Source organism: Pogona vitticeps, chromosome 7 (genome assembly GCF_051106095.1).
Source record: "Pogona vitticeps strain Pit_001003342236 chromosome 7, PviZW2.1, whole genome shotgun sequence".
NCBI classification, from domain to species: Eukaryota; Metazoa; Chordata; class Lepidosauria; order Squamata; family Agamidae; genus Pogona; species Pogona vitticeps.
This window is the reverse complement of record NC_135789.1, coordinates 30078607-30105892: the sequence shown is the minus strand read 5'-3', so window position 1 is coordinate 30105892 and position 27286 is coordinate 30078607. Positions and strand designations below refer to the sequence as shown.

Genomic DNA, 27286 nt, shown 5'->3' with positions numbered 1-27286 from the left:
ACCAGAATAAAGTATGTTGCTAATATTCAAGGAGGGGTGACTGCCATTGCAAAACACCTTGACTTGAGGTGTTGTGAGAGAGCACTGAAGCAAACAAGTCCTGCTTGATGTTGGACACTCCCCCAAATCTTACTGCCTAGTAGTGGAACTGGCCTTGGGTTAAGAAACAACAGAAAGAAAGTTTGAAGAAGGCAAGTGTCTCTAATGAATCCTTTGCAAGCTTTTTATCCTGAAGGACTCCTCAGAATATGACGGAAAGAGCTAGCCAAAGATGAAAAAAGCTAAAATGGGACCGAGACCCCATATAATCTCAGCAGCAGCTGTCTTCTCAAAATACAAGCCTTTGGGTGCTGTGTGAACAGAGGAACTTGTGGCACAGTATGTCTGAGTTGTAGAGGCTCGCATGTGAGACTGTTGTTATCCACACTGAGGGTGTATATCATACGGGGGTTCTTTGCTGCTCATCACAAACAAGTAGCACAGGATCCCATTAGTGGCTTTTTCAAGTTTATGCTAAAGCCTTCCAATTTATGGCCATCCTGTGGGCTAATGTACCAAGCGTTCCATTTATTTATAACATCTCTCTGCGTTTGTTGTTAATTGTGAGGTTATGTTTGGAGAGTAAAAATCCATCAGGGCTTTTTATTTTCCCCATATATTTACATTAATACTTTTAAAAAACAGTAGTGGGGCAATGGAGGACTTTCAGATACAGGTCAGAACTGTGATTCACTGGGCTGGACAAGGTCATACTGAACCATTGCATGAAGTAGGCTAAGAACGCCTGGATTCAAATCCTTACTCAAGCCACGTGAATGTCAACAGATCAGTCATTAAATGGCAACTTTTGCTGGGCCACATTCTTTGCAAGAAGAACCCAAATTCAAATCATGCAGCTTTCACTTCTTCCTTGGCTACAAGGTAGGTAGGTAGGTAAGTAACTAGCTTTGCTACCCCCACACTGTTCTTCTCATGTTCCCTCGGCCCTTCATACTTTTTATCTGCAGGAAGCATATTCCGCGTGAATTATCCTAATCTGAGCACAGGAAGCCCCTCCTGGACATTCTGCATTTGGCTTTAGAGGAACTCCAGTTTTTTACATGCGACCAGCAACGCCTTATTTGGATTCCAAAGAGCGTCCCCAGTGAAACCTATTCGGTATTTCTTTTGGAAGACCTCCTTGTAGTTCAGGCACTGTTAAGCATCTGGTAGCAGTTGAAATGAAGGAACTTTCCCAGAGCCAAACCAATCTTCTAACCCCAAAAGGTGTTTGCAAAGAACGGTGGAAGGTGGTGCTGTTGGCTGTAAACCTCTTGCGAGTATTGAATGACAGCCTGATTTTTTGCCACTCTTGAACTTGTCAGCATTTGCTTAATAGTCCCAGTTATACTACTCAAGTACAGGGTGTCCCACTAGTCCAAACACTCTTCGGTCACTGAGTTTATGAAGGTTGCTAGACTTATTTCAGCGTGGATTCCTTCCAATATCTCAGGCCAAGTAACACTTACTTAGGCCATGAAATGCAGAAGCTGGCTTCCTCACAGCTTCCTGTTCCATTAAGAACACTGTATGGCTGTGTTGTGCATTCTCTCGTTCTGAATTTACAGGTAGAAAATAATGCTTTTGTTGAACAAGATTATTTCCTGAAGCCTTCCCTTAATCGTTGGGACACCCACCATTTTTAGAAGCTGTTGATTTCCAGTTTCTCCCATCTACTGCCTGCCTCTGCACCATTTTGTTCACTATCCCATTTCACAGCAGCACCCACCCTCCAAAATAATTAGGCTTTCAATGCTCAGGAAAACATTTGTGTAGATCTCTATACAACACACATACTTTGACTCCATCCTATATCTATTAAGTAATTTTACTGACTGTTTTTCCACCAAAAAAGGCATTCAAGATCCATGAAACATCCTATTTAAGCTGTTGGACACCTTAATGGATGAATCCTCCCATCCTGATTTTGCTTCCTCTTTTGCAACAATTCTTTGTTATATGTCAATTGTGATGTGGAATACATCAGCCTTTGTCAATCTGTTACCCTTCACGTGTGTCAGACTACAACACCCATCACCCAAGCAATGACAAGGGTAGTTGGGACATGGCTGAAGTTGCAATCCAGCATCTCTGGAGAGGAATCAGGTTGAGGAACATTGCAAGACATATTCACAGTCAGATGTTCTCCCAGGAGTGAGGCGTGTGTGGCCCTTCAGGAAAATGTTGTTGGGACTACAACTCCTTCCATTCCTGGACAGTGAAACCAACACTGAATGATCATGGGAGTTGCAGTCAAGCAACAAAGAAGAGCTACTGGTTCCCCATCTCTGCTTTACATTTCTGTTTGAGGAATGGTTATTTCTTTCCCTGACTTCAGCTATAAAACTATGTTAGTGCATGAACCCACCAAGCTAGAAGTTATGACCAGCTTCTATGAAATTTGTTGGTCCTGTGAAGGTTATGGGAGGACCAGCTTTCCAGAATCCTCGGCTTGCAGGTTTTATTCTTGACTTGGAGAAAGTGTTCTTAGAGTCTTCCCTCTAAATTCTTCCTCCTGTCTCATTGTTTCTTTCTTTTGTATCATTTTTTCCCCTGTATAAAATGAAATCTAGGATTTCTTTAGTTTCACTAAGTATTTTTCAGCAAAGGTGACACCAACTTGCAAGTGCTGAAATGGAAACAGAGGTCCTATGTTCAAAAACAAACCTTAGGAGAAGCACAGGCAGCGTAAAAAGCACACCGCATGGAATTTCATCCCCCTCTCAGATTTGTTAATCGCTCTGGGGACATCAGCTTCTGATAACACAACAATCCAAGGGTCAGTTTACCCAGACAGAGCCTATAAGCCCAGGCACAGCTCAGAAGTAGCATTTAGAAACTTCTTTTTCCCAAAGGCATGGACCAAAATATGACAGGACTGTTGAATATAATGACTATTATTTTTCCAACGCATTGCTTCCAAAATACATACACAAGTTGACTGGAGAGTATAGGTAAAACACTTCAATAAAAAATAAATAAAGCAAAAAGAGGAGGCCTTATACTAAGCTAGACCACTGGCCACTCTGTCCTGCCCACTCCGACTGGTGGAGGCTCCCAAGGGTTTCAAGCAGAGCTATTTCCCAGTCCTATCTGGAAATGTCATGGGATAAAATCTTTAATCAATCAATTAAAATGCAAAATTATTCATTTTAAAAATGTCATCAGAACCCTACTACACACTGCTTTCCATACTGTACATTGCTTATTTCTTTTATTCTGTATCACATTATTTATTCTTTGACCATAATAAAGTATGTGTGTACGTACGTATCTATTCCTACATTAAAGGAAAATCCTTTAATTCAGGAATACATACGTATTAAAATCCTTCTTTATATAGTTGGTCTCCTTCAGGAGGTATTTCAGAACGATGGCCTGGAAAAAGTGGAGTTGGAAAGTTGGCTCCCAAGGTGTGTTCATGATGATGGTAACTATGCTTCCTTAAACAAGGTGCAGCTTCAGAATTGATTCCGGGGCCATGGATGACATTACCCACAAAGGAGTCCATTGGTAAAAGATGCTGTTTCCAGATGATCTGCCCTTGGCCCTAGTGGCAGAAGCATTCGGTGTGAGAGTTTTGTTCAAGTATTGCAAGAGGATTTTCAGGTGTAAGTGTTTCGAGCGTTAAGCTCAGAGGAATACTATACATCACCTCACAGAAATTGGGGAGACATAGCCTCCACCTTTTTTAGGCCATTTCTAAGACACCGTGGAGACAAGCGCTTTTGCGGGCCCAGCTAGCTCTGCTTATTACAGAATTACCTTTTCCGTTAAAGATCAGTGAAAAGATACACTCGGCAATCACGGGCCTATTGAGTAACACGACACTGAGTACATTTAGAAACCACCGTTTAAAGTTTTATTCTCATGTCAATTACAAGAAAGAAGATACCAATGGGAAGAAGAGATGGTCCGAGTACTGCAGGATCAGGCTGGGGTTGGGGAGACTGATCCGTTTGCTACGTAGGCAATCTGGGGCGAGGGAGATGCTATGTCACATTCCGTGCTTCACCAAAGACATTAGGCTGGTAAAAGTGAACAGGGTGGTGGCGGTGGTGGCAGCGGCATGCCTGTGTATGTCTGTTTGTGTGTGCCCATGTGCCTTAAACAAAAGTATCGTATCACAAGGCCTCCCAAATCTCAAATACTCAAGTCTAGCTTTATGCACTTCTTATTTGGGCCTCCAGCACAGCTTCTGGCTCCTTCAGGATAGCCTTCGGTCACTTACAGGACTCTTGAGCCACTCATCAGAGGTCCACAGCATCCCTCTTCCACTGTGTGGGAATGTGGAACCCTGATTAAAGAGCAATGCTAGGAAGTAGCACCTTAGCAGCACAGGGCCAAGATCCAACTTGGGAGCTGAAAAGAGGAGCAAACGATTGTCCCTGTCACAAGGCTGGGAATCATCTGAAGGGCCGAGTCTTGATCAACCGTCCTCTCTTTTCCTGAGAACGGCTAAAGGGACACCAGCCAATTATTATAGTTCTTGCCTTTTATCATCAACCCCACCCCCATGTGAGCAACAAACAATGGCTTTGTGGTGTCCCCTCAAAGTATTTTGAATACTCATAGTCCTTTTCATGTGCAAAAGAGACAAGTCAAAGCAGATAAAATGAGAAATTTGTCAAGATTTCTTTTGTTCACCAGGAAGCAGATGGCTGCAGATCATGGCCAGCCAGTATGTCTAAAGCACTGGTTCCAAAACTTGGGTCCCCAGATGTTCGTGGACTACAGCTCCCAGAAATCTTGGCCAACACAGTTAGTGATGTAGGCTTCTGGGAGTTTTAGTCCAAGAACAACATCTGGGGACCCAAGGTTGGGAACCACTGGTCTAAAAGAAGGCCAGGAGCAGCTAGTAGACAAGCAGAGCAAATCTGATCATGTTCCTTTCCATTAACCTCTCCTCTTCCAAGCTGGGGGAAACCACCCTAGAGTCATACATAAATTTAACTTTCAAGGTTCAACTGAAAGCAGCCATTGGCTGTCAGATTCCGTCAGCTCCTGACAAAAATTCTGAATCCCTATGGTGAAAGCAATATTTTGTTTACAAGGGCATTAGCTAGTTCAACAGGTTCAACACTGGAAATGCCAACAAGGCTTGAGATGGGATTTGTCCTCCACTGACTCCTTCTCCCTGTGCAGGGTTGACACATCTCCACCAACTCATAGCCTGTAAAACCTAACACTTTTTAAAAAAAGGAAATAATGAATCACAAACAACTCCAGTCAGTACCTGAGGCTTCACCTTAAACATACTTTGGACAGAATTTGTGTTAGGGAAAAACAATCTTGAACAGACTGAGAAAACAGCCCCGCCTTTCAGGGGAACCCAGCGGCACGATGACACAGCCCTCTCTGTTTGAGGAGGCTCAGGCAATCTTGCTTGTGACAACAGCTGGGGAGTCAGAATAAGCAGGAGTCGGATGGCAAGGAGATTACACAGGTTTTCTGGCCACCAGCCTGCCTTGTTATCGCTGCGTTTATTTGCCTGGGGCTAAGATAACTTTGTGTGTGCGCGCGCGCATGTGTGTGTGTTTACACTCAAAGATCAAAGAGACAAGTGCAGTTGGGCCAAGAACCAAACCTTTTATCTGTTTACAGAGGAAGACAGCATACCTCCAGAACATGGTGTGCTTCCTTTACCTAGTAATCACTATGCTCAGCACCTATACAAGGCATTTCAAGCATTCCAGTTTCCACAGACATGGGGGGGGGGTTGGAACAGCAAGGTATGAGGCTCAAAATATTCATTTAATGGCCAATGTATATCTAGATATCCCGGCTATCAGATCTTCACTGTGAAGCAATACTGGATAATGGTTTTTTTTTTCTTTCTAGAAGAGCAAGAGACAGGAAGAGAATTCTTAATTCCTATCCTGCCAACCAAAACTGCAGGTTGGGGCATCCTTTTGGACAACAAAGGGTTCTTAGCCTCTGGAGTGACCCCATCCACCCACACTGGCTATTGAGCTGCTGGTCATAAGGTGTGATTGAGGGATGTTGGGGCAGGCCCCCTGGAAGGCATCTGGGGTTATCTCACTTGGGTGTGCAGAGGAGCCTAGAAAAGGATTCCCTGTTTGGACGGGAGTTTTACTTTAAGGAAATTTGTCCTCTTAGATCCTGTAAGGTATTGTGCGTTGTTCATCAGCTTTGACTCCTTAGCAAAACAACCTTCCTCAGTATTGCTTATGGGGAAAACAGGACCACCCTATTGACAGGCAACAGCTCCATCAAGACTCCACGTCTCTCCAGCTTTTACCAAGCGGCCATTCCACCAAGTTCAGAAACCTCATAATGTTAAAAACCTGTTCCAGAGTATCCTTTTTCTTCTTATTTCTTCCCATATTCTCTCCTTCTGCATCTTTTTCAGATTGTGTCTTTTAAGAATGTAAATACAAGTGGGGGGTGTTTTGTCTTCTTTTTAAAAGCATCGGTAGGTCAGTCTTAGAGGCTTGCCAGCTATACACTGGGGTATAAAAATAGTACAACTAACTGGCTATGGAAAAGCCTTTTCCCCCCTCCTTGTCAAATTCCACCACTTCATCTTTAAAGGCATATTTAGAACACCACCTTTCACAGAAAGTTGCCAAATAACTCTCAACTTTTAGGGAGAGTTATAGCCACCAAAACCAGAAGAGACATATGTGGCTCAGTCTCAGTTTGGGAAGAATGGAAAAGTATGTTAAGGCCCACGATCCACATCAACTCTGTTGAGCAGCAGCTACACACGGTTCACGATTCCTGCACATCCAATTATGTGCGAGTCTGTCTATAAAGCACCGTTGCATGTAAATACAGCAGTGGCAACAGCGAGACACCCGCTGCTAAGAATTATAGACTTTGGACTGAACACACAGCCTCAAAAATCCTTGCCTGTCACACAACAGTTTACACAAGCTGTTTGCAGCCCAAGGCATTGTCAATGCCCTGTTTTTCTCACTGCAGAGGTGGATGTACTTTGCTACACGCAGGAGCTAAAAACACATACATGCAATTACACAAATGTTCAAAATGATAGGATGTCCTTGGCAATTTCAACCACAACTTTGGCATGGTTGGCAGACATCATCAAGCGTGTTGGAGGGGGAGAGTGCTGTAAAACCCAAACATATACCTTTTGTCAACTAGGGTGCCAACATGGCTGGTTTCAGAGCAGCTTAGGCATACATACGCTTACCTCTTATTGTCATTTCAACTGGTGTAAAGTTCATTCTCAACCCCAGTCTTTGGGCCAACTTAAAATTGCATATATTTAAATAAATTATAGACAAGCCAATACAGCCCACAGCTTTTTGTGAACACTGGCAACTACATTTCCCTTTCCTTGATGATTTTTCTACATGTCTGAAGAACACACCAACCCACTTACATGGCCTTTTCTTGTTCTAATTCAGCTTCACTTGACTTCTCTTGCCCTCAGTGACATCAGGCCATTCACTATAAGACCCCTGATGGGCCAGGTCTAATTATCTCACTAATGTGTCACTGCCTGCAACAGTCAGGCAATGACACTGAACAGGATTAGGAGGAAAAAGGTGACTATTCACAGCCAAAGTTCAGCATTTCAAATGCCAGTTATTCCAGTGGGAGAAAGTTGGGACAAAGTTAAAGCAAACACTTAATTTTCCAGTTCAGCCTTGACACAAAACGTACTGAACCTGGGCTCATTCAAACCCAAAATGTTTTCCAGGAAGTTATTTGTACATTTAGGCAGAGGTGTCATCAATGTGCATGTATAACGACAAGCTCCATTTCTGGTTTCTAAACTGGTAATTCCCAAGAGGCAGTGAAAATTCCTAATTGATGTCCAGAGGCAATTTGGAGAATGTCTGAGAAGGTAAAACTTAATCCAGATAAAATGGTTGCTTTTTAAAGACTGTTGATCTCAATAGAGGTTTGTAATGGTTCTTGATGGAGTTGCCTTCCCACTGAAGGTTTGTAGTCTGAATGATCTTGGGTACCTAGCTCTGCCTATGGAGGCACAAATGACCAGTCAGTAGCCAGGCATTAAAAAAAAATCAACAGTGGCTAGCCACTTCCAGACAAAATGTTAGTAACGCTCTCTACATGGGGCTCCTCTGAAAACAAACCAGAATCTATCTGGCAGAATATGCAGTTGCTAACTTGTTTGGGTAGGTCCAGCAACCTAATACAGTACTCATCCTGCACCACTACAGGACCTGTCTATTTGCTCCCAAGCTCAAGCCAAAATGCTAATTTCCCCAAGTCACTCAGTGCTAGGTCAGGAAGACACAACTTGTCACCCTGACAGTGTCATCTGACGCAACAGCAATCAGAAAGGAAAAATCCTGTTTATTTCAGTGGGGCTTAACTCCTTGGAAAGCAATAAGAGAATTGTAATCAATGGCAACACCTTCCACTGGATTCTCAGAGGCATTTTGCAATTGTTTAACTTTACACAAACAGCAAGAGACTCTACATTGTGTATCCGCCATTCAGGACCTGCCACGACTAGTAAGAGTTTTATTGTGCAAGCACTCTGAGATAAATTGTCTAGCAAAAAAAAAAAAAAAGGCCATCAAATTTATTCCATGTAGTAGGTCTCACAACTTTGCCTTTCAGACCTCTATCTATGTCCATGAATTTAACATCTTGGCATTTCAGCCCTCTTTCAATGGAAAGGTCCAACCAAAATCAAAACATTTTGCAAATAGCCACTTGCTGATTTTAGAAGTATTTGCAGCCGTGTTTTAGTCTCCTGTTAAAATGTACAAGCTTGTTAGATGAGGAACACCCACACCCATCATAAGTGGCCTTGCACGGACATAACTGTGAGACAAGCTTTTTCCAAGGACACCCACGCTCCTCATTGCCAAGTTAGATTGAAGAACACATTTAGTAGTTTCTTTTGCAACTCACTTTGGCTTCTGTCTCCCCTCGGTGTAATGTGTACAAGTGATGGACGGCACTTTGTGAAGATGATGAAGGGTGGGTCAGAATCTGGAAGACATGGAAATCATGGCCAAGTGTATCTGCCGTGACTAGAAGCATACCTGGAAGAAAGGAAACAACTGGTTAAGAGGAGAAGACCAGACACACCAAACATGTATTGGCATTTAGTTGTCCTGAAAGTAGTCTGAACAAGTACATATATATATATTTTTTGGATCTGACCCGACACCCCAAATAGAAGTCTGCAATCAAGGCCTGTGTCACAAACTTGTAAACAATTCGCTTAAGGTTCTTTTTGCATAGTTTATTTCAGTTCCATTCTTCATTCATTAAGCAGACTAGAACTTTCCTTGGTCTTGGAAAGGACGACAGAACTTCTGAAATATTTTGTATATAATATCATAATATACAGTACATTTATTATATATGTAATACTTTAAAACCTTTTAAAGTGCCTACTCAATTTTAAAGGTCTGAATAAAGGAGAAGACAGAACTGAGAAGCTAAGGAGTGTATGAGACCTGAGGTTATTATCCATGTGTTGCTTAAGGACACTTTTAAAATGCTGGAGGTAAGCTGATTAACAGTGGATACTTATTGAGCGGTAGGTCCTTCTGCGCTCAGTGCAACTCGGTTTCCAAGCGCTTAGCACTTCCATGTAAGAAACCAACAAGATGGATTTAGATTTTTCGGGTCTGACTTAATTTTGGTTTTTGTCTTAGAAAACGAAATTCTCGAGATGCGCATTTCTTAGCTCCACTAGTGGTGCACTGGAGCAAAGAGAACGTGCCATCCAAAATTTCAGCACACACATGAAAGACTTCCTTCTGGTAAGAACTGCAGACGTTTCCTGGCAAAAAGGTGAAAGCTGCAAAAGCGAGAGAGTGGTGATGGATGATTTATCTACTCAAGCCATGTCAAGCCTCACCTCGAAGCCAGGGCTGCAATCAGTCTTCCTTTCCGTACCCTCCGAGAATGTGTTTAGTCTCTCGTCCAAATGCAACATAATTACTGGGCAGAGGGAAACCAAGTTGTCAGGCCCTTTGGGAGGCACAAAATTGCTACTGGCTTTGCTTGAGAAAACCATTCTTAGACTGTTTGTATTTGGCATCCACAACTTTCCCCCTTCTCCCGAAGGAGCAAAAAGATTGCAATTTTCTCTTTTCTCCTTTCCCTTTCCCCTCCCAGACAAAAATCTTCCAGGGCGCAAAGACAAAGTCAAAGAGATTTGGGACCATTCCTACATCCCCCAGTTCGTGCCTCTGCAGTTAAAGCAACCTGTCCTGAGAAGCTTTGTGACTCTTACTAGAGCTGGGCAGTGCCTGCAACAGAATTAGCACTCCTGCAAACTTCTCTGGCTTGCATAATTTATTTAGTAGAATTTAATCATTCAAGGAAATCTTTTGCTAAGCTTGTCAATGAACTTTCTCAACAAGGAGGTCAATAATGGCAAACAAATTCCCCAAAAAGCTAGCCAACCTACGCGGTAATGATTTTCCCGTGCAATGCATACAGGGTAGAGTGACATCTACAGTGGAGTACAGTGTTGACTGCATGAAGTTCTCTCCTGCATGGAAAGGGCTGGCTCTGGTTCTGGGGTTAATCGTCATGAGCGCCTGCTTTAAGGGGGCTGCTCTGGGGGTCCCTGGCAGGCTGTCTGCCCTCACCTTGTGCCCCTCGGAAGGTCAGGAGCTCTAGCAGGTAGGCGCCAGGAGGGTAGTGCACAGAAGAAGATGGAGGACCCGGGTGGGAAAAAAGAAGCAGGAGGCAGATGGACCACACCTGGGCGAGGGGACAGAGACTCGGCCCAGTTGAAAACCCAGTTTAAGGGAGGAAGAGCTGGAGTCGTGTTGTGACCTGGGGAAAGACAAGCATTGCGGCAGCACAGAACCCATAGATCATGGTATGGGTCCAAGTTGAAGTGGCAAAGTGATGAGGGTGTGAGGAGCTACACCATATTCAGTCTGACCCCACCTCTGACCCCTCTAAGGCCATGGAGCCCAGCTAGGCATCTTTGCCCCACCTAGACTCAACAGAGGCACTGGCAGGAAGGACGCGAGGGTCCCAGGAACTTGTGACTGTCCAGGTATTAAAACCCTCCTTAAAGGGTGTTAGCTCGGCTTGTTTTGGAAAGCCTGGCATCAATCAAGCCCGAGTATAGAGAGTGGAACTCAGGCTTGGGCAGTATGGGGTGCAGCTGGCACCCAACCTTTCTTTATACCTGCTTCCCCTTTTTAATAAAGTCTAGTTTCAGAAGCCCTAGAAGTCTTGAATGTATGGAGGCCATGGCTGAAGAGGGACTCCTTGCTACCCATGCCCCGGGTGTGGGTGGCACACACCTACAGTTCCAGATTTCTGCATAGAAATATAAATCACCGCCTTGGATAGCTTATTCCCTTAGTATCGATACAAGACACACAGAGAGACAAAATTCACAATGTTCCTTCTTAACTGACGGGATCTGGTGGGTCTTCCAAGCTTGATTTCTTGCCCTGTGTGGGTTTTTTTGGGGGGGGGGTGAACCGCAGGAAGCTTGTCAGAGAATCACTTTCCATTGGCAAAGAAATTCATGTTGCCTTTGGCAAAGCATATAGAACTGCACCCACCCTGGTACTGCCCTGTTGAAAAGCCGCCCACTGCACACACAAGTAGCCTCCTCATTTTGCTTTTTAAAAATGAGAAGAATCATCACATCGACACACAGGCACAGTCTTGATTCTCACCTGGGCAAGATGAAGGAGGCCTAAAGAAAAGGCACGATTTTAAGAATCGACTGGAAAAACAGTTTGGGGAGACTGAGGAACCAGCTTCACAGCCAAGAGAAATCTGGAAATGTCTGACTGCCTCCTCCTCCTCAAACAAGTCTGTGAGCCAAGCGCATTGTTTAAGATGTTACCTTTGGCTGCCATGAGATCTATACCCATATTAACAGAATCTCCAAATTCTCCCCCCTCCCGCCACCAAAAGCTCTTCTGCCATCATTTCCATCAGAAGGAAGGCTGAGAAACAGAAGGAAAAACAACGCAGAAAAGGCCTGGATTAGTTCTCATTGGCTCGGGTCTGGGGTACAGCAAAGCTGACGCTAGACAGCTTCTTCTTTTTTAACCTCCACCAGCGGGGTAGGAACGATTCCTGATGCACCTTTGTTCACGATCCCATCCTAGATATCCTGGATGAGCCTTTCTCTCATCGGACACAAAGACAGACTTTGGGCATAGTTACAGAACTGTTTTGGTCAGCTGTGTCCTATTCTTGGGATACAATATGTACTCAAACTCTCACTTATTCTGTTTAGGTGGTGGTGGGGAAACACACAAACACACACACACACACACAGAGACAGAGACAGAGAGACAGAGCAAGAGAGAGAGAGCTGCTGCTTTCCTGGAATTAAAAGTGGACAACCTTCAAACAACATACGTACAAGCCATTAAACATTTGCACTAAGGAACTCTCTAGGCGTCAGATTGGGGCCACCCACATCAAAGGAAGAACATTCAGTACCGTTTTCTTTCTTCCATGTGGTGATTCAACCAAGGCAGGGTGGAAGAAGTGGGTAGACGGAGATGGAAAATGGCCCCACTTTACTTGTATAAATGCTGGATCTCAATGCAAGAATGGAAAGGATGGTCCGCTAGGCTGTAAAAAGACTGCACCTCGTGAAATTCCTCTCCTGGCAGGGTGCAATATCTCAATGAATGCTAGAAATATGAGATGTCTGAGGCACAAAGAATCAAAGGTTATAATTCATTGAGTAGAACATGCGAATGAAATGTAAAAGGCTTAGACGCTGCCCCTGATCTCTGCAACAGGGCTAAGAAAGATTTCTCTGTGCATTTCTGGAGAAACACTGACAGTCAGCCCAAATGGGAACCTCTGCATCTCCAAGAATAATAAACGACGGTGCTCATCATGTCTCATTATGGAGTCAAGCTGGAAGGCTGGCGAGTATTAGAGTCCAGTGGCCTCAGGAGGGCCCAATGTAGAAAATTCTGAACAACATGGACTAACAGGTTGTCTCAGTATAAGGACATTTCCCATAAATAACTAAATATCTCTGTGAGAATCTCTCTCTCTTTCTTTGCAAATCTTTCACAGTATACTACTGTAAATCCTGCACACAGACTAACCATAATTCGAGAGCCAGTGTACGTCACACAATGGTTGCAGATACATAATTTATTCTGCATATGCAAATCAGGCAAATGTAATGGCTTAGTCACAAAAATAAGCCCATCTTTGATTCACTTCTCACTCAAGGCTGACTTTTCAAGGAGTATATTTATATTAGTGCCATTTGTACGAAATGTGTTACACCTCTTTGACTCAAGGAAGCAAAATGTGCTTGGATGTGTAACTCAATCCATATGGCACACCAAGTTTCAGTTCTAACACATGGATGTTTCTTTCTTCTTAGTCTTTTTTAATGGTTTCAGCAGTAATCCTTCTGCTTGCTGAAAGAGTAAAGAGATGGACAGTGATATGGCAACTGCAGGAGGGAAAGGAATCCTTTTTCCAACAGACAGATGGACAGCATCCGATCTGGCCCTTTGCCTGGCTAACAGAGAAATCGGCTGTGTGTCACCATGTCTGAATAAGAGACTGTTCATCAAACAAGAGTTTACCTTAACCCTTGGCTGCAATCCAACATAGTATTACAGGCAAATATGGAATGCTTCTCAGAGTAGGGCTCCAAAACACTTGAATCCAGCCCTCCTTTTTAGTTGAATCTCCTGCCTTATTCCATTTACAGATCTCATCCAATGCACCATTCAGCTCTGATCCAAATCCATCTGGGACCCATGCTGCTTCGCTACCTAAGGGCACAGCACTGACAGAGACCATATCAATCTTTAGGGCCACTATGGCAGCTTTAGGGCCAGATGTACCTTCTAAGGTGTGTGTGTGTGTGTGTGTGTGTGCGTGCGCGCGCACACACACACTTTCCACATTGTTATTCAAAATAATAAATCACTGAGGTTTTGGAATGTTCATCTCCTTTCACACAGATGTGTATACATTTTTCTTTTTATATGCTATTTTCCATCTCTCGTTACTTCTCACTGTGAAGTTTTGGTTTCCAGCTTTTGTGGCTCAACTATTTAAGTCGCTCATTTTGGCTCTCAAGCAGCAGAAGTACTGAGGACTTTTTAACTCCTGAATACTTCTGCTGAAGCCGACGGAGTTGAGTAGATGAGTGCACAACAGAACCATAATGCTTAAGCATTTTAAAATGTTGAGTTAATTCCGTCTTTAATTATTCCAGCAGTTTGCATCTACTGAGTGCATACAAGGTAGAACAGCAGTTTAACAACAACAACAGTATAACAGCTGCAGTTTCAATTATTGTAAAAAAAAGGTACTGTACATATTAGTGAAGATAACATGGTCGAATGGCTTCACTGCTACTAGTAGAAGACAACTCCACTGCAGTCTTCATAGCAGGAGACATATCTGAATGGTAGGCCATGATGGAACCAGATGTACCTTCTAAGGAGGCTGTTGCATTGTCTGAATGCCACAAGTGAAATGGTACTTTCTCCCATGCCCACCAGATGCACCTCAGATTGTTAATGTGTTTCACTAGATTCATACAAAAGAACATAATACCAAACTTCCACAGTTATAGAAAGTCATCTTAAGCACAGTCAGACAGTTAAAACATCTAGGCTAATGGGAAGAAAATATAGCTTGATTTAGCTGGTCACCTTTTATATCCTTGTGTTCTACTAGAAGCAATTCTACTTTAATTTCATTCCTATGAAAAAAGAAAGGTTCTAGGTGGGTATTTGCCATGCTCTCCACTGAACATTGAGTCTAGCTGGGACATGAACTTAACCTTGGTCTGTGTATCAGACCCAGAAGCTCCAGGTACCAGGGGTTTATTGGGAAATCAGTCAATAATATATGGCACCTTGGGATACACCTCATCATATTCAACCCCATTTCCCAGTACCTCTTAATCTGGTGCTATGTTTAGAGAAAGCCGTATCTTTCTCCATAACACACAATCCCCAGTGGTGTGCTTTCGGAGCACTTTATTGCAGATGGGAATACAGTAATCAAGAATTCATTCGCCAGCCTTTCCTGCTTATTTTTGAAACTGCCACTCACCCACCTAGATAACATCAGTAAGTGTTTCAAATTCTTGCATCTATGTAATACCTCCATGAGAATTTATTAACTGAGTAGTTATGCAGATACTATGATACTGTTTCAAGTATGCAAGATAAGTTCAATTTATAACAGGTTTCAACTCTCAGACCACGCCAAAGATGGCGACAGCACTCTTGGGAGGAATCAATACACCTGGAAAAGGTTGGCATAAGTCAGAATTGACTTGATGGCACACTATTGTTGTTGTATCAAAAAATCACATTGTGTTTGTTCCAGAGGACCAATCCATTTACTTTAATTTCCTATTTAAAAAACGAAGAAAACATACTGTTCTGCAGAGGAGAAAAGAAGCTGCTTTTAGGTCTGAGAGGTGGATAGGGGGAATACAGAGGAGATATACATAAAAGGGAAAAATGGGCACAGATGTAGACTGTGGCTTAAGAGCTATTTCTGCAGTATCAAGAAGACTAAACCAGACTCCGGCCTCGCCATAAACTCAAACCCACGCCCTAAAAGAGGTGCCAAGCCACAAAAAGAATTTGCGTCAACTGGGAATACAAGGAAAAAAGAAGAACTTCTAATTATAGGGCCTGGAAGCGGAAGCTGTGAGTGATTAGGAGTTTAGGCACTGCTGTATGTTTACTTGAGAGCTTCCTCCCCTCTTTTCTCCTTGATAGATGAGGTTGGCCCTCAAGGGTGGGATTAAAGTTGCTGATGAGACGCAGAAAGGGCTCCAGGACCTGAGTGAGATGGAGACGGCTAACAACGGCTTCTGCGGCCATGTAGCAACATAAGTCTTTTCAACTAGGCGTCAGTTGGTTAGCCCAAGAAGGCAAAATTAAAGGGTAGAAAATCTCAGCTGGGTATTTGCCGTTAAAAGAGAGAGAGAGAGAGAGAGAGAGAGAGAGAGAGAGAGGAAAGGAAAGAAAGAAATCTATAACCAACACAGCTCAGACATCTCTGGTACATCCTATTTATAACACCTCTCTAATTGCAGAGCAGTTGACAAGATCTGTGTCAGCAAGACGCAAGTACTTTGAGTGTCAACATTTGGGAAAGAAAAACAGGCTTCCCTGCACCTCTAAGGCCATCTCTATAATCAGAGTCAAGAATTCAACATGTTCAAAGCTCTGCAAATGGTTTCCTTAAAGCAGCTGCTTCCAAACTGTGCATGCTATGAAATGACTACTTGTACACAGCGAGAAATAACTTAAGCAAAGCTCCACCTAGTCCAAACTTCCTACTTGCAGAAGTAAATTTTACCACAATGTACCATTCTGGCCTTACTGCTTCCCAAGTAGTATGATTTAACACTTCTTTATTGCTGTGTTTGTCTGTAATAACATGGGACATTACCCATGATACAGAAGTAGTTGCCCTCAGAAAGGGCTCCAGCGAGGGCTGAACGTTCCTCACATGACATGTACTGAATTCATACAGTCCTTCTCCATAGGTCTGTAGCTTGGATTGCTTTTATGGTGGATGGAACAAATAAATGGAGGACTAAGGTGGTCATTAATCATGAAGACTCTGCAGAATCATGAAGTTCAAAGGCTGTTTGTCACAGTGCCTTTATGCCATGTTCGGTGGAGCATCTGGTTTGACACTGCTGGAAACCTGGCGGACTATGGGTCTAATTCAGCAGGATTCTTCTTATAGGCATTTTACCCTTACATGATCTAAAAGTAAACTCTTTTGTATGTCAGTATAAAGTATGTCAAAAGTTTTTATTCAAAGAAAAAGCATGACTGTTCAAACAGAAGCCTGGGAAACATTGTCTTAGATTTTAGAAAACTGTATTTAAAATACTGAAGATTTGATTTTGAAGCCTTTGTTGCTCAAGCACAGACACAGTGCGTGGAAGCTACTGTAACCCGCCCTTTCATGAACAAGTCACACACAAAATAGGCAACTCACCAATGTGGGGAGGTAATGAAAAAGCAATTCAGGGGATAAAAGGTCAGGTTGTTTTATAGATTGACAATTGGTTAAAAACCAGGAAACAGAGAGTAGGTGTCAGTGGGCAATTTTCACAATGGAGAGAGGTGAAAAGTGGTGTGCCCCAGGGATCTGTCCTGGGACCAGGTTCATAAATGACCTGAAGACAGGGGTAAGTAGTGAGGTGGCCATGTTTGCAGACGGGATCTCTAATCTACCTTTCTATATAACCCTATCAAGAATGACGATCATATCAGAAAGATGAAGGTGACTGATGATCCAGTCCATGGAATAAGAAATGAAAGTTTAAGAGGCTAGCAAAGAACTTGGTATGCTCCTCTTCAGTGTCACAAGATCACACAGAGCAAAGGTAGCAAAGGTAGGTCCTCAGAATGCAGAAACATGACCAGACAGACTTCTTGACATTATTGAACTTCTAGATTATGAGAAAGACTGGGCTGTCCCATTTGCAAGAGCAGGTGACTTTCTTCTCTGCCCAACAGCTCTGGTAGTGCAGAAACTTTTGATTTCCAGGAATACCTGCCGTTGCCTACCTACTGCTCACAAAAATAACAGAAACATCCAGGGGAGTTCCCATATTAGTCTGTTGCAGCAAAACAATGGGTATGCCTTGTAGTCCCTTAAAGACTAACAAGTCTTTGTTGGCATAAGCTTTCATGGACTGGGTCCTAGTTCCTTAGACGCCTCTGACCCATGGGGCTGCAGTCTACCAAACTTTATGTCAGACAAATCTGATTAGACTTCAAGGTGCCACAATATTAATCGTTGTGGTTTCTTTTTAAAATAATGTGATATAAAATCACAGGTTTTATATCATGTAGTAGATGATGGGCTGCTTAATCTGTGAAGCATTATTGAGGCTTCCCAAATATCTAGCAAGTTGTGCTTTGCTTTGCTTTTGCCTGCCTACTTACTCTGATAAATGGGAAAACATTTCTGCGGAGAAAATTCCAATTTAAATTTCTTTAACTATTAACTCAAGACCACCATCGTATTTCAATATACCACATTTAACTAACCAGAGGAATTTCAGCTCTGTTAGAGGTGCAGTCAGGCATCCACAGGGTACACAGTTTAATCTCTTTTACTGCAGGCCGAACATTAATTTTCCCTGTTATTAATGGGTGGAAAAGCTCTTTCTGAGCCAAAGAAGTGATTTCTGTTTAAAATTTAGACGTGTCACATTTCACAGCTCTTGGCCTGCAGGAGTGATGCCTGTGGAAAGGAAGATCAATTATTTACTAAATTACAATAGAAGAAAAAAAAATATTTATTGGACATCAGGTTTTTTGAAAAAGTGAACCAGATCTTCCCAGTGTACTTTAACATCTCAGCTGAACTTGTTCTCTTGCAGTTTATTGAGAAAAACTGGTCCCTGGACTCACCCAAATTGTCCATCCCTGATATAGAAGTATATGCACCAGTTATTCTGAAAGTTTCCATGTCAGACAGTCCCCCCACACCAGGACGCCATACTGCTGTTTAAGCATCACTAAGCTTAAAGAGCAGACCAGGTACATAGCACTGGAGTTGTTAAAAAGGAAATTGTGCCAGATTTGGAAACTCACCCTTCTCCAGCTATCAGCTGCTGAGGCTGGGACTTTCTCCATACAAAACCCTATGGCCCACCACCAAGCTTTGCTGAGTTCTTCCCCTTGCTGGTCCATTTGGACCAAATTTTCCCTTTCCCTGTTGTCAGCAGCTCATAAATGCCTTTGACACCAAGGAAATCCCAGGGAACAAACAACTGGCCTAGAATAGGGCCTGGATTTGGACTCCTGATGTTTCCTCCGTTGTGTGAAAAAGGGGAGGTGGGCAACTACTGCTTTTACTCTCTTTTCTTTCCTGGAGAACAAGCAGTCACTGAAATGTTCACTTCTACGGAATGATAAAAATAATCTTCTTGTGCCTTCCTCCGCTTCTGTTTCCCCTCCTTCTCATTCAAAAAAGCAAGACAAAACAAAGACAGCAATAACACCAACTATGTTAGGTCATGGTGTGACTGACCTATGAGTCCTGACCCGTTCATTGTAGACCAAGATTGAGTTGTGCTTCTTCCACCTAACCCTGACAACAGATCAGCCGTCACCATTTCCTATGGCATAATCCCTTATTTCCTTGATGCTCCAATATAATTTCCGCTTGCTTCTTGCTATGCCTGTGGCAGCCTTCCCTTGTCCCAAAAACTCCCATTGCTCCATCCAACCAGCAAGTGACAAAATGGTAGATCAAACAGTGTCAGATGTAACAATTCAGAATTAGATCCAAACTACAAGGACGTGGGTTGTTGTTGTTTTTTTTGGACAAATTAGTTTCAGCAGTTCCTGAAAATGGCACTCCTTTTTCAGCAATTTGCTGATACAGACATAGGCGGTTTGCTATGCAGTGAGGGGACACCATTCCAGCTGCTGCACAGTCCTTGGTTGGATGGCTCCATCTACAAGTCGAAGGAGGAGGCAGCTGAGGTACCATTCCTTTTCACAATCTACATGTGAATTTTAAAAAAATGTGGGAGACATTTCAACGCTATGGAAATTACTGGTTTCTGTCTGAAAAATTGAACCTGGTGAAAATTCAGCCTGAGACTGAACTCACATCAGTGCTGCTAAATGAGGGAAACCGCAAGAACAGAGCTAGCGGCAACACAGAACTTGTGTTTATCTACTGCTACACTAATGTTTAACTCAAATCGTAACATTTATAGCTCCGGGTTAAGCTTTGGCATTAAAAATTGAAAGCTGAAATATTGCTTCTGCCACTGGAAGGAATGATCATTCTATATTGCCACAGTTACTTCCAACAGCAGGGGAGCCAAGAAAGTTCAAGGAAGCTCTCCACTTAAAAACACTGGTAGCTATTGCGAGGCAGATGATTTTGACAGTCTCTCTTGAGAGCTCCCTGGACTGCAAGGAGGACAAACCTATCCATTCTGAAGGAAATCAAACCAGAGTACTCACTGGAAGGACAGATCCTGAAGCTGAGGCTCCAATACTTTGGCCATCTCATGAGAAGAGACAACTCCCTGGAAAAGCCCCTGATGCTGGGAAAGAGTGAGGGCAAGAGGAGACGGGGATGACAGAGGACGAGATGGATGGACAGTGTCATCGAAGCAACCAACATGAATTTGACACAACTCTGGGAGGCAGTGGAAGATAGGAGAGCCTGGAGTGCTCTGGTCCATAGGGTCACGAAGAGTCGGACACGACTAAACGACTAAACAACAAATATGGATGTTAGGAAACTACTAGTCTACTACTACTAGAATTGTGATTAAAACACAGCTGTTATTTTAAAGGATAAAACACATGTATAGATGTATCAATGGCTATTATCAACAAGTAATCAAATAAAACAGACAAAAAACACAGCAGTGTATCTCTAACTGCTGTGTTCTATCTAGAGGTCAGGACATGGCTATGATTGCGTGCACTAAAAACAGAATTCTTAACGAGTTCGAGCACACTAAGTCTTCCTGAATTTAAGTTCTCCTACCTAGCAGGACCCTTGTGTGTTTAATCACATTAAACACAAAATAAATAGTTTACCAAAGCTCATTGTTATAGATCAGCACCTGTAAGACAGTGCTTTAAAGAATGAGAAGTACTAGTCTTAACGTCAAAGACTACCCTGGTGCATTGGCTTCTGTCTATTTATACATTCCATACTTGTCATTTGACCACAGAAGGGGATGTAATGAAGATGCAAGTTATCTCACTTTCCTTTAAAACAACCGTTTCCTTCCACACAAGGCTGGTCCAAGACATTGAACTGCCTGAAGGAAAGGATAAGATGGTGCCTCCACCACCTTGTGCTATGTACGTACAAAAGCTGACTGGAATAGAAGCGGAATCCTTCCTCAGTGTTGGCCATGGGACAGTGTTCTCCTCTACGCGTCAAGGTCCCTGAAGGCTGCAGACGAGCTTACAGGCTGTGTGGATATAAATTTCTCCTCTGTCACATTGCTGGCCTCCTCGTTCTTCTTAAGAGTAGGCTCACCCTCCTAAGTCCCAAATATACGAGCCATTCCTATTCATTTTGGTGGGTCTTGTGTTGCCTGAGTCTAATTACAAACAGTAATTAATTAGACTCAGCTTAAGTTTTGCCGTGAGCTATAGAACTGATGTTATTAACACGTCTCACTGACTACGCTATTCCAAATAAATTCATCTAACATCACTTTTAACCAATATAATTCTTTAAATGGCTCATCGGAAGAGGTACAGCCTTCGCTTGCTACAGACTCTGCATGACATCTGGGATGAGAGCACATCGCCAAACAGGGAATCCCTACTTAGCCAGGAGCAACCATGAGACAAACCTACAGAGATGACCCTTTTGTACCAAGCAGAACAAATGGAGAAACAAAGATGGCTGGCACAATTATTTCAAATTCATCTGAATTGGGAATATTTTTACCATTAATAGTTTGAGGAAATTTTTCCCCCAAATACAGCCGAGAAGGAATCTCAACGTATGATTTTTTCCCCCAAAGAGATTATAGTTCACTTCCATGAGCAAGCACGAACCCATTTCCTCTTCAGTCTTAATTCTGACTCCTATAGGGCTTCCTAATCTTTGAGATCTGGGAAAAGAAACCACTGAAATGTACTTTTTTAAAAAATGCTTACATCCATTTTTGTTCTTTCCCAGGGTCCCTTAACAAACAAACAAACAATCAACCAAAACTAAATCGATGAAAAACGAAATGCAGTTCAGTTCCACTAACGTAAGTGAAGTTCCTATTGTGTGATTCTTATCAGTTGCGTGGTTTACAAGCAACGTTCCAGAGACTGGAAAGGAAGTTTTCTTCAGTTGCGACAGTATTGAAAGTCTGGCGGGGCCGTTGTGCACCACCCATACAGCCCCTGAATCCGGATCACAGTGCCGACCCAGGGAGCCCGCTGCCAACTGTTGTAAATGCAGCCATTAAAATGTTTGTTTTAATTCTGACCTCAGAGTCACAGCTAATAAACAAGAAAGGCACTGGGAAATTGAAAAACAAACTCAATACAGCTGTTGAACTGGCCAGCTCACAACAGCCTTTTAACTGCATCCTTTAATTTCAGGTTCCATGAATAGAAGCCATATATACACACACACACACACACACACACACACACACACACACACACACACACACACACACACACACACACACACACACACACACACACACACTTGTTTCACCACGTGTTAATGATGTATTCCTCAGCACTGGGGAATTGCCCCCCCACAAATGCTGCCATTTTACATCACCACAATTTAATTTAAATTTGTAAAAAAAATATTCATTTTAATTTTCCATGGGTGCTACCCCAAAGAACGGGGGAGGGGTTGAATGGAAAAGCAGGTCCTGAACCAAGCCATTTTTTTCAATGGGAGACCCAGAAGAACATGAGTGATGGGCCTTTTGGAACATCTTCCTTATACTGAAGGTGATCTATATTACACAGTTGTGTATCAGTCTGACACAGCCTTAACTGTCCTGGCTCAATTTTAAAAATCCAAGGATTTCACACAGCCCTATCTGGAGATGTCTGGGATTCAGTCCAGGACCTTCACAGATTAAAAGCACATGGAATGCCCATGAGCTAAGATACCTAAAAGGAACAGAGAATGATGCAGTAACATGAAAGTACTGTATGCCTCCCCCAGTTCTGGGAACTGTAGCTTAAAATACAGGAAGGCATTGTATTGGAAAAGGCAGATCTGTACTAAAGGCCCTCAGCACCAACTCTTTAGATTTTCATTTAGAAGCCTTGTAGCAACTTGGACAAGCTTCCTTCATAAGAAGATCAGTCGCAGCAGGCAAGCTTTCTGGAAAGCCAGCTGTAGAAGTATATGGAGTTTGATCCGTACCTGCCGACATTTCACATATAGGGACACAGCAACGCTCAACCCAATTCCTATAAGGTATGTAAGAGCATAAAGTAGGGTATGGAATCACACAATATAGGAAGAGGATAATCTAAGAACACTTCATAAATTAAGTGCCCTGAAGTGTTCTATTCACTTCTTGGGCATCTTCAAGGCACAAACAGCCTTTTAGAGTAGACCTGTGCTAATCAAGCCCCAATTATAGAAGAGAAGCCAGGAGAATAGCAGTTTACCTTGGAACATTTAATTGATGGGTGACACCTTGGGGGTCATAGTCTTTGCTGCTACAGCACACCATCTCTTTCCAAATCGAAGTTTGTTTTTTAAAAAAATAGTCTTTATGTCTCTGTTTTATAGACTTCTCCAAACTCACTTGAATACCTTTTTAACAAGTAGCTCCACTGCTTTTAAGAGCCCTATTATACAGCCTATGAAAATAGTTTTGCAGGGCCTGTATAATTGCTAACAGCTAAGTGCTAATGGCATTATATAAACAGGCTTCAATGCGGTCTATTCATAAAGACTACAGACTCAGGTCAATATAAACCCTGCAAGATCCAAGGAATCAGAACAGCAAAGAAAGGACTTTTAAAAAAAAGTTAGATCATGGAACAAAATGATATTAAGACAATGTTAATCCGTAATGCATGACTCAGGACCACAACATAGCATGCGATTTCCTACATGAGAAGTAAACTGTTGAAAGTTACAGTACACAGTATAAATTCTTAAAAGAGCAACACGCAAAAAAAATAAATCCCAATATTTGACGAAACTAAATGGAGAAGCCAGCATCAGAGTCAGGCCTGGAGGGTGTAGTACTACTTTTTAGAGGAAGCGAAGGAAGCCACACTGGACCCAAGAGCCTGTGGGAGGCAGGGAAAGCATCTTCTCATGCCTGCTTTGAACCAGTGAGCCCGGTCAAAACTTCCCAGAAGCAGAGAATCTTCCTTTTGTTGTGTGGTAGCTTTGACAAAGATGATAAGAACCGGGTCCTCATTTCTAGCAAGGATTCTGCAAGTCTCCCAGTACAGACCGGGGGGGGGCACCCTGTTTCGTGCCTGCCTCTTTAACTTTTCTTCACTATAAGTCTCATTTTTGCCCAAACTTAGGCTTGGTTTCAGCCAAAATCAGGGTAATCTGGGCATGGCTGGATTGTGGTCGTGCAAATTCTCAGCTGAAAGTCAGAAACTGCTGCTACAGGCCAGCAGGGCTCCAGTTCTGCATTTCTAGCCTCAGCAAAGACTTTCTGTTCTCTTTTGAATGGCAGTTCTGATCTTCCGGGCTAAGCACACGCAGACCATTAATAGTAATTCAGCACCAAGAAAAGACATACACACTCCAGTCATAATCCCTCCTTGTCATGCTAGCATTTATAGCTGCTGCTGAATCCTGGATCTAGAGTGTAACTGGACATAACACCATCCGTGCAGGGCATTTCTTGTAAGAGACATGACAGGAACTCTCTTGTGCTAATTCTGACCTTCTACCCTATGCAAACAGGAATGGCAGCATCACTGAGGCAGTAAACGGTGGAGTCTGGACTAGGCCTCGTCGTGTCTCCTTTGGAAGGCTTGCCACCTCTTTGGAAACTAATGGAACAGTGGAGAATTCCCAGAACTGCTCAGACCACATAAAACCAATGTCCTATTAAACCACTTGTGGTGGAAACAGATGGGATAGACATAATTAGTTTAATAACTTCTGGAGTTATTAGCTCAGCAACTTCCAACCGAAATGAGAAGATGTCTTTAATAACTGCACGTTCAATAACACAGGAGACGCTCACCAGCTCCTGCAGACTAGAGTCTAGACAAATCACCAGTTTAGTCTAGTCTGGCTTAAAGATGGAGCAATTGAATCAACTGGATAACAATTTAATCCTTTCCCTCCTCCTCTTGTTATCAAGATTACACACACTTAAGAATTCCTGGCAGACCCTCGTGTACAACATTAAGGGCTTGGAGGCCAATTCATAAACATCTTAATCATCCAGCCCCCTATAGTGTAGATTTCTTCCATCTGCAACGACCTCCCAAACTGTATTCCAAGGCGCCTTCCCTTGTGGATTTACGTTTACAGGTCAGGCGTGTTTTTATCCGGGGTCACTGTCGCATCCATGATGTTTGTAAACTGTTTAGGACTCTTTAAATAAGGGAGATGATTCTAGGCTTAAACCTTTCTAATGAAACTTTTAACGGAAGGGCAGCCTGATGGAGTTTGCACAGTGATCTGACAGACCATGATCCAAATCACCTTTTGGCTCAATGGGTGGCCTTCAGCAAGACAGAAGCCAATGGATGGTGTACTCTGGATTTGGGGAGAGCTGGTTTCTAATGGTTCCGAAATATGATGCTCTTGCAGGAATGTTGTGAGCACCCTGGCTTTATTGTTTCATTGTATGTGTACACTGCGTTTTTTAAAATTATTATTGTGATGGGCAACTGCTTAGAGCAGATGGGGACAGCCTGTATCTCTCTAGATCAGTCTAGGCTGTAAAGCTGATGAAGGAGGACAGTGGGAGCCATAATCTCAACACCTGAAGGACCACACGTTGCCGACTCCTGGCGTAGTGATTACTTTCTTGTAAGCTAACCTTAATGATACCATAATGATGGAAGTATATGCAAACATTATCTTGATGTTGTTGTTTAGTTGTTAAGTCGTGTCCAACTCTTCGTGACCTCATGGACCACAGCACACCAGGCCCTCCTGTCTTCCACTGCCTCCCAGAGTTGGGTCAAATTCATGTTGGTCACTTCGATGACACTGTCCAACCAGTGAAGCAATTAATTAGGGTCTTTGGGTGTATTCTATCCTGAGTTGCTTGGAGGAAATGGAATGAGACAACAAGAACATGATGTTTTAAAAAGTAATACTCAGCCTCACCTCCTTAAATGTGAAATAAAGATGAGCAGCACAATTCTCATATTTTATGACTGATCAAGATGTAACACTGCAAAGCCCCTGCCCACCTAGGGAACCAATATTTATTTATTTAGTCATTCATTTATTTATCTCCCTCCCTCCTTCCCTCACTGAGCTATCCAGCCAGCCAACTACCTATCATATAGATATTAAATGTGGAGTGCCGCTCAGAGATGGCAGCCATAACTCGGCACTAATGTGGCCAAACACAAAGAGGTCTCCACAATATAGTGCTCTAACCTGTCATTCAAGCCCACTGACTATCTTCCCCAAAAACTGCCTAAATCCGTTACCTTGCTGCACACTCAGCTTTGCATTTTTAGTAAGAAATTTTACTTTTGTGTTATGAGTTTTAGCAAGGCTAGTTTACCCTCCCTCTCTTGCAGAGGGTCACTCCCCAGTTTGAGAACTGTGGCACCAGACACAGAGGCTGAGAATGGGTTGTGCCAGCACAAATCTTTCAAGTAATCATTTCACAAGATCTAGAAATGCTATGATAAAATAGACCCTCCCCCCCTTCTGTCAGGGACAGTAAGAACAACAACACTCTGAACCATGTGCAGTTATTAAGGAGTTCTGACATAACAGATGGGCTGTCAGACATAAGTCTGACCGGCCACTGCAAGTAGGAGATAGGACATGCATTCCGTTTTTGTTTTTTGAAATGTGATTTCATCTCAAACCTCTTCAAGGCATTTTAATTCAGTTTAGAACTCATTAATTTAGGCAAGCGGAAGCTCTTGATCTTCCCCAGCCCCTTTTTGCTGACCGCCGTGCAGTCAATCAAAAAGTTATTACTCTGTTGTAGGAAGGGTAATAAACAAGTTACACTGTTGGCTGGACGAAATGGCATGGGCAGGATGCTTTCTACCTGCCCACAAGCCTTATTCAGCTGAAAGAAGGAAGGCGAGGGCCAAAGGTGCTCTCTTTGAGGCTTTAAATATTGTTTTCAGATAACTCTTCCCCAACCCCCTCTCCATCCCCTGCCTGCCTGGAAAAAAAATAGACTAAGAAAGAAATCTGAGTTGCATTTCCAGGTTAACCATTAAGAGCAAAAAGGATGAGTTGGGTCAAATCTAGGAGAAAATTTGCAGAAACCTAAAGAAATCAAACAGCATTTCGAGCAAGGGGAGGAGAAGACTCTCCACCTGAAAACATCATGGACAGGGAAGCTACCAATTATCTTATTTTTCAGATATCCATTTCCTACAGATACTTATCTGTAATGTCTTGACCGAAGGCAAAGATAATGCTCACAGTCTGCCTGCGTGGCTAAGAGATAGACAGCCGGCTATGGGTCACGCCATTTCTTTTGATTTGAGAAGGACCTTTTTCTCCCTTCCCTCTGGTTTCCCAATTCATGAAAAACTGTGCAATTCTACATATATCTACTTGGGTGTATACTCCACACAACATCAGAGATTTCTCAGGCTATAGAAAGACAAAATGC

The 27286-nt window shown here is 42.8% G+C and overlaps 1 protein-coding gene across 5 annotated transcripts in view; it reads right to left on the bottom strand.

Moving 5' to 3' along the window:
• The window catches only part of BCAS3 (BCAS3 microtubule associated cell migration factor), a 410844-nt gene that overhangs the window by 297342 nt on the left and 86216 nt on the right, over window positions 1-27286 (bottom strand). For all 5 annotated transcript variants that reach the window (XM_072978539.2, XM_072978537.2, XM_072978538.2 and 2 more), the window contains exon 14: window positions 8923-9056. In XM_072978539.2, the coding sequence (XP_072834640.2) occupies window positions 8923-9056 (134 nt within the window). The remainder of the gene's footprint in view (window positions 1-8922; window positions 9057-27286) is intronic.